Raw genomic sequence first — 13,181 nt, forward strand, 5'->3', positions numbered from 1 at the left:
ATGCACGTATAAAAATTGATATTACACATATTTCCGATTTACTTCGTGCACAAACAGCATACGTATGTACATATATGATACGTATATTGGATACCGCTGTTTTAATGTAAAAATACACCTGTATCTGTCTGCATTAGTACATATATATTGAATATGTAAAACAAATGTTAATTTATCTCGAGTAATTGATATATAAATGATTAAAATCTTAAAACGAAATTTTAAATTGCGACCCCCCCATTCATATGCGTTCACTTTGTTGTGGTATTGACGAATTGAAATGTTTTAGAATGGACGAAGTTAAGATAAAATGTGAAAGTTTCACCTTCTATAACTTTGTTAACAATAGTTGGATTTCCTTCAAACTTCCCAAATAGTTGTGCCTTATGCTATTCTTTATGCTTGTGCCATTTTGTACTTCTAGCATGATCTTCTCTTATCGGATCGGGATGTATTTTGATGCCTAGATTTCGTTTAGATACACCACTGCCATTTTTTTCAGATTTTTCGGTTGGATAGATTCTGGGAACGAGCCCTGTTACACTTTTTGGTGGGTATATTTTGAGCCCTCACTCCCCTATGTTTCACGGGATTATAAATGTGGGACCAGTTTCGAAAAGTACCGATCGAGCGCTTTCATTTGATACCCAACATGGCTATATTCTGTAAAAAAAAATTCGCCTAATGTTAGTTGAAGATTACTACGAAGCTCCAAGCCTTCATCAGCTCGTGTCTGTATCGAGTCATCGGGTACTTTGGCTTAAAATAATATCAAATGAAGGACCTTATCGGCGTAGGAGCTAGATAACCATGCCAAAAAGGCAGTCAATAGATCACATATTGTGAAAAGGCGAAAATCCTATTGCAGGCTATACCATTATGTAATGGAACTCATTATTGCCGGATAGGCGACGTGCAGGTTAGCATAGAGCCACATGGCGTAGAAGAGGATTAAGAATGCACACTTCTCAGAAAGTCATGGAGGGTGTCTAAAGCACACTTCCAAAAGCCTTCGACGCGGTATGATCCACATAGCGGTCGTATGATAACCATATGAAATTTGGTACAATTAACATGGATCCAAACTGGAGTAATAATAATATGTAATAAGAATAAGAATGCTTCCCTATTTATAGAAAAATTAAAAAATTAAAAAATGTTGAAAATCATGTTCAATAGTGAAACAAATTAGAATACTAGAAGGTGGACGCTTCAGGCTTTGTGTTCATCTTGCACGTCTTTCCACTTGTACACAGCTACAAATTCAAAATAAAGATATGTCTCCAAACTCCAACTCCGCCGTTCATATAAGTTCACTTTATATGATGATAACTTCATACACGTCTTAGAGTGTAATAAATTCACATGAAATGCAAAACTTTTGACCTTCTACTACTTTGTTAATAATAGTTGGATTGTCTTCAAACTTTTCAGAATTATATTAATATTATTATTTATACTGATGCTAAATTTTTACTTCTAGAATAAGCCTAGGGGGGTCTCCGGGTGAATTTCTAAAATATATTAATATGCTATTATTAACTTTATTTAAGCAGATATCGTAATGGGATGTATTTTGAGGCCTAGATTTTGTACAGATATATCACTGCGAATTTTTTTCAAATCTTTCGGTTGGATGAGTTCTGAGAACGAGACCTGTTTCACTTTTTGAAGCTCACATTTGGAGGTCTAAGACATATACAGATGTCTATAGCATTGTTTGTGTTGACACAAAAAAATTCTCGGCTGGAAGAGAAGGCATCCAATACGTATTACTTTCTTTACTTGAACAGGAGTACAAAGTTGAACGACCTAAGGCAAATTAAATCCATATCGCACACCGTGGTGTATTGGAACTACCACTCCCGGAAAAAACCGGTCCAACACAATGTTAGAACTATCACCTACCAGCCAAGTGTCTTATTTGTAGTGGGCATCAGAATTACAGTTAATGCTCCGTCAAAGAGGACCAACTGGATGAAATTAAATATGCAAACTGTAGTGAAAGACATTTCTCTAACGACGTCAATTGCTCTAAGAGAACAAAATATTTAAAAATAAAAGACAAATTGGCTGGACGCAATCAACACAAAAGAACCACACCGATTGTTTCCAAAGCTTTGGAAACTTCCAGCATAATTTCCCCTCTCTCACTAAATGTGGAGAACACGACAGCTCAACACAGACATAAACCAACTTATTGCTCCATATTGAAAAGCAGTCAATATCCCACTTACGGCTGCAAACTCCCAAGATCTGTTTTCCTCGAGCGAACTAATCAAAATCGCAGCGGAATTAGTTAAAAACTTGGCTAATTTTAAAAGCCGTGTTGATCAATTAAACGTTCAGTTCGAGGTGACAATTAAATATATATATATGTGTAACCAGATAAGTTGGCTGTTATGGAATGCACAAAACATTAAAAATAAAATAATTGAAATATTTGATTTTATCAACTCCTTAAATATTGGCATCTTTGTGATTACCGAAACTTGGTTAAAACCTAAAGATAAATTTATTTTTCCCAATTATAAAATTTATAGGAATGACAGAGAAGGCGTTAGGGGAGGAGGCGTTGCAATATGCGTGAGAAACAGCATCCGACACTCAGTTTTACCGGTTCCAAAAGCTGAAATTATTTAAGCCGTTGGAATCAAACTCGATGGTGTAAACACTCCAATTTTCGCTGTTTATTTCCCGAGAACGAACTTATCGGGTGATAAGTAAGATGCATTCAAGAGGGATATAGAACAGCTGACTTCTTTAAATGGATTTTTACTCTGTGGAGATTTAAACGCCAGGCTTAGCTAATGTCATTGCACAAGAGCAAATAAGACTGGCAAAATTCTTTACGACGTAGTGTCGCAACGTAACGTATTGATATATGCACCTCCCGAGCCTACTTTCTTCGCAGGTAACGGCTATAGTTCCACGATTGACCTCATACTCAGCGACGGCAAAACCAATGTAGGAGACATATCAGTCTAATATGCGCTTAATCCACCTCATCTTCCTGTTTTCACTTAAATAGAAGCAAGTGCAACGAAACCCAATATTCCCATCTCTGAAGCTTTTTACTTTAAAAATACAAACTGGAGTGCATTCAGGAAATACCTAAACGAAAACACTGAACTCAATTGTCTAAATTTGAATAGCGTCAGTGAACCTCACGTATCGATACTATGTTATCATATTATTTACCAGTAACATTTGGAATGCAATAAAACATTGGACTATTCATTTCTAACCCTGGCTAATGAACCGCGAGAAATGATTCGGCAAAGAAATTCGATAAGACGAGAATGACAACGTTGCCGCTGCTCTTGCCTTTGTCTGAAACTGAACCATCTCAGTGCACTAACCCAGCGTAAATTATTCTTATTACGGAACTCGAGATGGAACACCTTGTTATCTAATTTTGAGAAAGGATCGAACAAGTTTTGGAAAATTTACAAAACCATTGAAAAAACAACAAGCAACTCAATCCCATTTCTAAGAGTTGAAGGAAAACTATTCAATGATTTGGAAAAAGCCGAAGTTCTTGCTGAAATTTTATCTACAGCCTACTAGACCGCCAAACACCTAGGTAACAAGATAAACGATCGGTTAGTTGAAAATACTATCCAAATACCAACAAAGAGTACACCTTTACCTCCTGGTTCACTGTGCAAACCGCGGGAGCTGTACGGAATACGAAAAAACTTGAATAATAGGAAAGCCAAAATTACTTACAAAATTAATTGACAAAATTACAGTTTTTATTTTAAAAAACTTGGCAAGAAAAAGCAATTGTCTTTCTGGTCTTCATTTTTAACTCCTGTCTCAAGCTTTCATACTTTCCAACAGCTTGGAAAACAGCAATCATCACCCCGATAGTCAAAAGGGACGAAGCACAAAACTGATCCGAAAAACTATGTCCAATAAGTCTGCTTCCCATAATGAGTAAACTATTCGAAAAAATTCTCGCCTCGAAACTGCAGCAACACTCAGAAATCAATAAAATTATTCCCGATTTTCAATTCGGTTTCCGACCTGGATTTTCTACCACTTGCCAGCTTTTCATAGTAACCAGTGATATCTGGCAAGCTCTCCATGAAAAAAAAATCCATGTGGCATCAGGGGCTTATATGCAAGATGGTTAGGTTTAAGTTCCCACTATATCCTATTTTAATCATCAAATCCTTTCTTGCGAATTGTACGTTTAGCATTAAGGTAAATGGTAACATTTCCCGTCAGAAAGATTCCAGCAGATGTGCCACAAGGATCATGTTTAAGTTCGATTCTGCTCAACATATTTACAGCAGACATCATCATGTCAACTGGTAATTTTCGCTGATGATACCTGTATTTATTCCGTCGGATCAGATACGCAATCGATATTAGAGAATTTGGAAACATTTTTGGATAAACTTTATCAATATTTCTTTCAATAGCGTATTCAGATCAATGCTTCTAAAACCAGATAATTTTTTTCCACTAGAAAAATAAAAAAAAAAACTTGTCAGGAAAGAGTCTGAATTTCATTGACTAAAACATTCCCTGGAGTTCCTCCATCGACTATTTAGACTTAACCATTGACAAGAAGTTTACATTGAAAAATCTTGTAGGAAATATATTGCTGAGAGTCTCAAAGTGTGTACATTCGTTATATCCACTTATCTGCAGGAAATCTCATCTTTCACAATCGAACAAATTGTTATTATGTAAAACTACCATCCTACCAATTGTAACCCCCCGCTGCGCCAGTATGGCATCAGTATGCAAAGCTTCAAATAGCTCAAAACAAATGCTTGAAATTAATTTTGAACAAACCTTGGGATTATTCCACCAACCATCTATATCTTTCTGCTAACACTGCCAAAATTCAAGATACTTTAGTGAAATTAACATCAGCTTTCATCTAAACTAGTGTTTATATCTAAGTTACTAATAAGTTGATAAACAAACTTTTTCTTTTGCTCAGAGTTTTTCTTGTAATAAACCAAAATTATATAGGCTCTAAATCCTGATCTTTGAAATCATTGTCTACAATGTATACCTGGATTATATTGAATTGAAATTGAATAATATACAAAAATATTCTATATACTTTAATCTTTTTTCAATCAACAGAAAAACAAATTACTTCACACTTTAACTATTAGATGTTTGGTCGTAACAATCATTGTTGTCAAATCGGAACAGTTTCAGAATCAGCAATAAATAAATACAATTATCGTTTCCAAAGTTCTATATGTGCTGAAACAAGGTGAAAAATCATGGAAAACATATAACGCAATAAAAGTCATGGTGTAACGCAATCTAACACCGCTTCTGAACGAGATAAAAGCTGAAGAAGACGTCTTGGTTTCAAGCAGACGTGTACTAAACCGAGGCAATAGTAACAGAGGAGATAGAGGATATAAAACACAGAACAGGACGTTTTACGTCAAAGAAAATTATTGTCAAACAGCAAGATGCGGTTCGTGGGTTGAAGCTGAAATCTGTATTACAATAATAGGAATCTTATGACTTCTAGGGTCTTATCGTTACACTGTATAGGTATGCCTATATCTCATTGAATGTCGACTTCCAAATCATTTGTCCGATGAAACTATCACTTCAACGCTGCCCTAATCAATACAACTTACCTTAATGTAATCGCATAATCCATCGCCCTTTAGTTGTCCATCAGGCTCAGCATACAGTTTCACTTTATATTTCTGTGTCTTTGGATCCCGCATAATTAATCCACACTTTGACATGAGTTGAACAAATTCTTCTTCCGTAATATCTAGTGGCAAATGATCCACATAAACTTTGGTGTTTTGTTCCGGAGAAATATCAAACCATTCTGCAAGAAATTTAAAAACGTGTAAAAAGTTGAAGGCAGGTAACTGACATCATATCAGAAACTGTTTCCACTCACTAGGCGGATCTGCTTGCGCTTTTCTTTTCAATGCACCACCGCTGGGATGTCCTTTTTCTTTTGACTCGTCACCAGTTGTAGCGTTCGATCGTTCACTTATCACATCGCCTTGAGAGCCTTCCGTTGGTTTTGAATTGTTGTCTATAAATCCATAATTCATCTGATAGCGAGCCATAAAATCATCGTCAATTTTCGGAAACCATGCATTTTTCTCTGTGTCCCAGAAAAATTTTACACCGTCAGCATCAGTGTAAGTATGGACGTCATCTTCAAAACTATAGGTTACATTTGCCGATTGCGTCTTAGGAATCCATTGTTTGCTATTTTCATCCCATTTGTAAAACTCTGTTTCCGTTGCTGATTTTTCTGCACTAACTTCTAACTTCGGAATCCATTGATTCGTTTCTTTACACCACCGGTAGTGCTCGTTCTCATAAGGATTAGTTTCCGACGATTCCATAGCTACCCATTCATTTCTTTCATTAGACCACGTGTATTTACATTTTGTTTCAGGGTCTGTGTAAATTGCTTCACCCTCTTCATTATACGTAACATGTTTTGCGTATATGTCGCTTTCACCACCAGTGTTTGAAGCAGATGTATTGTCACGAGGTTCTGATGAAAAACTCGGTTTTTCGAGTTCTTTTTCACTATCTTCAGATACAGTTTGCTCCTTATCATCGGTATTATCGGTGCTCACATTTTCATTCGTTCCTGGAGTGACATCGATGTTTTCTTTTCGTTGGTCCAATGGAGTTTGCGATCCATCCATCTAGGGATATATTGAAAAATAAAAGATTTTACGTCTTTATATTCACGTAATTAGGCAGTTAAGTGAATTAGTTTCATCGGATTACGGTTTTCATGGACTTTTAAATTTGAAAATAGCAATGACTACATAAAGACGGTTGATTTTATTCCTAATTATGGGCAATATGTTTGGTTACTTTGGTAAGAGAATGTAGAAGAATGATATTGATTTGTGAATAGTTATTAATAATTCTACCACACGCAATTCTGCTTTTTTTTATACATATATATGTATATCCATATTTTAGAAGAATATTATTTTAAGGCTATATACTTTTACATATATGGATGTATACCTGTGAATCTCATGATAAAAGATGATTACTCTGGAACGCACAGAGGGTCCTGTTGGGTGCGTTCATAGAACGCGGTACAACAATTACAGCTGGCGAATACTACGAAATGCTAACTAAATTGAGACGTTTTTATTGACTGAAAACCCCCCTTAAGTTCAACTTAGGAGTACTAAATTCACACCAGGATAGAGGGCAGTATCGCAAATATGTACACCAAGTTTCATAAAAATTAGTGTCAACGTTATAGCATTATCAATTTTACGCGAATTTACTGCATCCTAAGTCATGCAAATAAGATGCTGAATTAGCGGGAATGACTGACATTCGAGTGAATATTAAAGTTCCCTTCATGAAGCATCTACTTCTCCCCAGCCCCATTTGATATCTGGTTTAGGCTAACTTTTTCACATTTGCTAATAATATTGAGCTCCTAGTGCGAAGCGTATGAGGTTGACTGTTATCAAAACAGTGCTTTCCAGATCAAATTATTTGTGTAAATGATCTGTAAAAAATAAAGTGCAATGGAATTTTTAATTATGTACACACGGAAATGTCATCCACTAATCGTTCCTTACATAGGGAAACACAAAACCCCCTAAAGCGTCTAGCTTCCGATTTCCCGACTTGTTTCATATTCTCATTGTTTTCTAGATATTCTTTTGACAAAATCGAAAAATTACCTTCTTTTGGAGCAATTCCCCGCATATAAAATAATGAATGAAGGCATTCTTTAAACTTTTGGATGTTTATTGTCTAGTTTCCTTTACAACGAATCTACATTTTTTTAGTTTATAAAAATCAATCTAGTAGACTTCCGAAAAAATGTCCTAATAAGTTCTCGGTGCGTAAGCGGCGGCGATACTAAGCTGATTAATAGCTAATAAGGTGTTAAAAGTGTTGAAATAGGTTTGTGTGATAAAATACGTTTGTATGATACTGTGATGATAATCAATTTGCGAAAATATCCGTGGTGTTAGAATTCATAGTAATTACAATTAACAAGGTCATAGAAGTTGTATAATAAGTAGTTCCGTCTATAAGCAGTAGTAGCTTTTTTAGAAAAATATTTGCACACTTTCTGGTCTATATATTTAGTTTGAGAAACAGACCCGTACACATATATATCCGCACTTTAAGGCAGTGTCTCGGATCCGAGGAGTCGATTTTTTTGGCATCAATTGTATCTAGATATGGTGAGGAGTATTTGGGCAAAGTGATTTTTCGACATTCCGAATCGTTGGAAATTTGCAGTGTCTTATGTCAGGTTTATGTTGATCACCGTAATAAGCCGCAAATTTACCGATCTGAACGATGTTTGGATGTGCAAAGCAAAAGAGGCGTTGATTTCTTCCTCGAGTGAAATCATCACTTGATGGTCGTTTACTTTCGCTTTTGTATTGCGCCCGCAACTTCTCGTAAGGTTGAGAAACATCGACCTCCGAAACTCATCAGGCGCTGCTTTCAGCATTCTTCTATCGTTCGCCAGTGGGAATACAATTTCGGCAGATATTTTGAACAACTTGTCAGTGCCATTTTCTTCGACGGAAACAAAATTGTTGGCTTCATCCCGAAGGGGCGCCATAAGATTTCGCTAACTACCAAGATTCAGAAGTGGATCAACGAAGGTAAAGAACTAAAAACAACGTAGCATGCGCTAAGGCAATTTGTTATTGCCCTCGTCACTGATACAAAGCCTGGCATAAGGAATACCGGTTTCGCTACCATATACCGCATCACCAAAGAATTTGCAGGTGATCGCAAATGCTTCGATGGTTCTGTGAGGGACGTTAACGATCGACCCCTAATCTACGATGATGAGCAGCTTCATTGGTGAAGGAAACATTTCACCGCGGTTCTCAAAAGTACACCATCTGATAAAGTTCCCCCTCCTATGTGGATAAGGATTGCTTCTCCAAAAGAAGCGAAATTATCTCGGCCATCAATGCACTCAAGCATTGTAACGCTGCTGGACATGACTGTCTCCTCGCGGGATTTTTCGCCGCAGCTCCCCCTGTCTTTGGGGAATTGAAATTTTTCCAAGTAAATGGAAGAGGAGATGATTTTTAAGATTTCGAAAAAGGGTATTCGTGTCGAGAAGATGTTAGTTAAAATTACTCTAAAACAATTAAAAAAGCATTTCGGAAGCTTGATGAACAGAGGGCCAGCTGAGCGTACTCTGTATCATCCTATACTAACAACATCAGCTCCGTTAGGGTAATTTCGAAACAGTTCATACCTCCGCTTCACCTGCTCTTCATCGATTCGGAGAAAGCTTTCTGCAGTGTGAACAAGGAGTGTATCTGAAATGCTCTACGCAGAAGGTTGAATTTTGGAGAAGTTAATGAGTATTATCAGAACGACACATGATGCAAAATGTCACTCGTTGCATCGAGATAAAATTCCTAAGAAATCTGAAGTGTAAAGGGGAGTCCGCCAGAATTGAATTCTTTCACCGATATTATTCCTTACTCCCTGCTGTCTTGTCAGGAGGACACGGAAGAGTTCAATGCAACATGACATCTTTCCTCAAATATATCGTCTACACTGATAACATGTATTTGCTCTCAGCGTGTCAAGGACCTTCCCCATATGGCTCTAGATTTGAAAAGAGGCAAGAAGAGTCAGGCTGAAAAATGAAGTCGGACAGCAGCAAAACTAAGCGTCTTAGTTTGACTTCACCGCAATTTTCTTATCTGCGTTGATGAGCAGAACATCCAGGGCATCGATCAAATTATCTTCGTAATCTTGTTTTTACTAACACTGTCTCCGAGCTTGATATCAAAACGCTAGCTCCCTCTACTGTTCTATCTAAAATTTGGGAATGCAGATACTTCCAACGAAAACATTACGTTGAGGCTGTTCTGCGCCAAAGTTCTCCCTGCGCTGCTATATGGGAGCAACATATGGAAAGTGACAACCTGTCCCAGCCTTCGTTAACATTTATCTCCCCCGTGCCATTTTTTTTTGGAATGGGAAAATGCCGAATGAAGGACTTTGCTGGTATACGAGCCGGGTACCGATAGATGTGTTAATTAACGGCGAAAGTAGTCGACAAGTGGATCACCCTAGAATATAGGGCACAAGACAAAAGAAGAGTGTAGGCTTTTCGGGAAGACATCATATTTAAAGTGTTTCTATACGCTACGCAACCCAATAATACGGGTCCACAGAACTAGTGCTTGCAATTCATACGAGTATGCAGAATTATATGTAAGGATTTCAATTACTGAAGTTTCAGGGTTTCACATGAAAGTGGTTTCGAATTCTTAGGTTCTTACAAAATCGTAGGCATCCACGTAACAAGTAACAATATTATTATAAATCCATCAACGACACAAATAACTAGCAAATGAATTTTTGTTAAATAATCAGTTGACCCTTACTTTTCGAATGTATCTCTTTTATAGTATTATTCCATTTCCCGGCCTATTTCAATTTTCATAAAGAATGTGTCATTTTTTAACAAAAGGAACCTTGCATAACATATATAATAGCGTACATATAAATGCACAATATATTGACATGCACTTTTATAGATCTGCATATTAGTTTGATCAACTAACTAGTATGAACTTACATGTAAATTTTTAATACTATTTTAAAATGGACATAGCACACGCGAGCTCTTATAACAACTAGAACGGAATGTAATGCTGGAGAACTGTAATATGCACCTGAAAGTTGTCGTGTAAATATCATGAAAACGTGGATCCCATTATGACCTAAATGATTGTACATTACACTGGCTTCAAAATATGGAATTTGACAATGTTTAATCATTACAGTTATAATGACAGCATGCAGATAGTAAATAGCAAGAGAAACATCTGGTCAAATCCTTCTAATAAAATAATAAAGCTAGTTTACCTAATGTCAAACTAATTGCATTCCAAGAGAAATCTCTCTTCAAAAATTCGAAAATATCTTCACTATATAACGCGAGAGAGAGTATTCGCAATTTTCATAAGTCTGTATTATAAAGAACTGATTGACTAGTATATTATTTGACATGTACCAAAATCTCTAATAATGATCTAAAAGTTCCCCGAGTAACCACCGAATAGATCCCCTCCTGACTCGATTTAAGTTCTGAAGTCTGTTTTTCTATTAAATTGACTCATCTGTTATTGACTTTCCCTCCCAATTTCAGCATTATAGATCGATAGTTGTTAAAGTAGCGCCGTCTTAAGTCCATTTTAAAAATGGAATGAAATTTATAATGGGTTTGTTTTAAATTTTGCAGGATTAAGACATAATTTCCTTGGCTAAATCCAAACCGTGTTCGGATAGCTGAGTGGTTAGAGCACAAGGCTGTCATACGGAAGGTCGCGGTTCAAATCTCATTGATGGCAGTCGGTTTTGTATCGCGATTTGACGTCGGATAGCAGTCGACCCAGCTGTGAATGAGTACCTGAGTCAAATCGGGGTAATAATGTAAGGCGAGCGCAATGCTGACCACATTGCCTACTACAGTATACTGTAGTGTACCGTTACGATCTTGAATGAAGTGCTTTAACACACTTCAAGGCCCTGATCCAATATGGATGGTTGCGCCATTAAACCAGTCACTACCACGTAGTTTTCAGTCGAAAAACACGATTTCACGGTTTGCATTGATCACGACAGCGTTATGCCTCATGAATGACAGAAGGTTAAACTATAAACAAGGAGTATTATTTGGGCATTTTGAGAGGATTGCGCGAAAATAAGGACTTGCGGGCAAACAACTCATGGATATTACGTCATGATAACGCACTGTCAAACAATGCTACCATTATCCGCATTTTTTTATCAAAAGCGTAACAGCCACAGAGTTCACCTGATTTCGTTCTATGTTAATTCTTTCTGTTCAATCGAGTCAAAAAATCACTACGGGGAAAGCATTTCAGTAGCCAATACATCCACTTTTAAAGTCGTTATACCACTCGTATGTTCGAGTTTTCGATAGAATAGACTCCTCCTGCAACATTGTCAATGCATCAGCACACGAAATTTCGTTATCCGCACAAAAACTTTGCTCAATAAACCTATCCATCTTACAATGCGACAAAAGGTAAAAAGTTGACTGATATAAGCAGACGCTAGGCAAACTGCTATCTTTTTTTTATGGTGAAGGTAGACCCTTAAACTATCGAAGACTTATGTTCATCACGTTATTGTACGATACAAGGAAACTGGTAGTAATGAAAACCCTCTGCACCCCGGAAGGCTTAAAACTACCAAAACTAGTGACAATAAATTTATTATTGTTACGGTAGGTAGAATACACCCGTAAAAGCTTCAGAAATTCACGCAAAAACCAATAAATCCCAGTGTAAATCCTTTTCGCTAACTACAGCCAAAAACCGATTGTGGGACGCTTACTTGTTTGGTCGCGTTGCTATGTGAAAACCTCTGCTAAAGCCACAAAGACAAAAAAAAAACGGATACAGTCAACCCTTATTTATCGGGAATGGACAGAAAAAGTTTTTAAAAAGTTGTTTGGAGCAACGAATCGAACTTTAAATTCCATATTTGATCAAAGAACAAGAAGAAAAGATATTCATGGAATTGGAAATTAGAATTAAAGGAATTATGAACAAGTCGGAAACTGGAACGCAACAACCGGATACCGGTCTAGGCCTCCCTTAATAAGGACTTTGCGCCGAGATCCACCAATTCGATATCCTAAAAGCGGCGGCGGCGTCCTTACTTACGGCATCGCTCCATCTCAGGCAAGGTCTGCCTCGTCTTTTTTTCCTTCCATTGATATTGCCCTTATAGACTTTCCGGGCTGGATCATCCTCATCCATACGGATTAAGTGACCCGCTCACCGTAACCTATTGAGCCGGATTTTATCCACAACCGGACGGTCATTATGTCGCTCATAGATTTCGTCGTTATGTAGGCTTCGGAATCGACGGTCATTATGTCGCTCATAGATTTCGTCGTTATGTAGGCTTCGGAATCGTCCATCCTCATGTAGGGGGCCAAAAATTCTTCGGAGGATTCTTCTCTCGAACACGGCCAAGATTTCACAATTTTTCTTGCTAAGAACCCAAGTCTCCGAGGAATAAATGAGGAACATGAGGACTGGCAAGATCATTGTCTTGTACAGTAAGAGCTTTGACCCTATGTTGAGACGTTTCGAGCGGAACAGTTTTTATAAGCTGAAATAGGCTATGTT

The 13,181-nt window shown here is 37.2% G+C and overlaps 1 protein-coding gene across 4 annotated transcripts in view; it reads right to left on the reverse strand.

Moving 5' to 3' along the window:
* The window catches only part of LOC119650302 (HIV Tat-specific factor 1 homolog), a 471,609-nt gene that overhangs the window by 419,780 nt on the left and 38,648 nt on the right, over positions 1-13,181 (reverse strand). For all 4 annotated transcript variants that reach the window (XM_038052942.1, XM_038052944.1, XM_038052943.1 and 1 more), the window contains exons 2-3: positions 5,909-6,680; positions 5,631-5,833 (exon numbers count right to left, since the gene is read on the reverse strand). In XM_038052942.1, coding sequence (XP_037908870.1) covers positions 5,631-5,833; positions 5,909-6,680 — 975 coding nt within the window. The remainder of the gene's footprint in view (positions 1-5,630; positions 5,834-5,908; positions 6,681-13,181) is intronic.

This window comes from Hermetia illucens, chromosome 2, assembly GCF_905115235.1.
Source record: "Hermetia illucens chromosome 2, iHerIll2.2.curated.20191125, whole genome shotgun sequence".
NCBI lineage: Eukaryota > Metazoa > Arthropoda > Insecta > Diptera > Stratiomyidae > Hermetia > Hermetia illucens.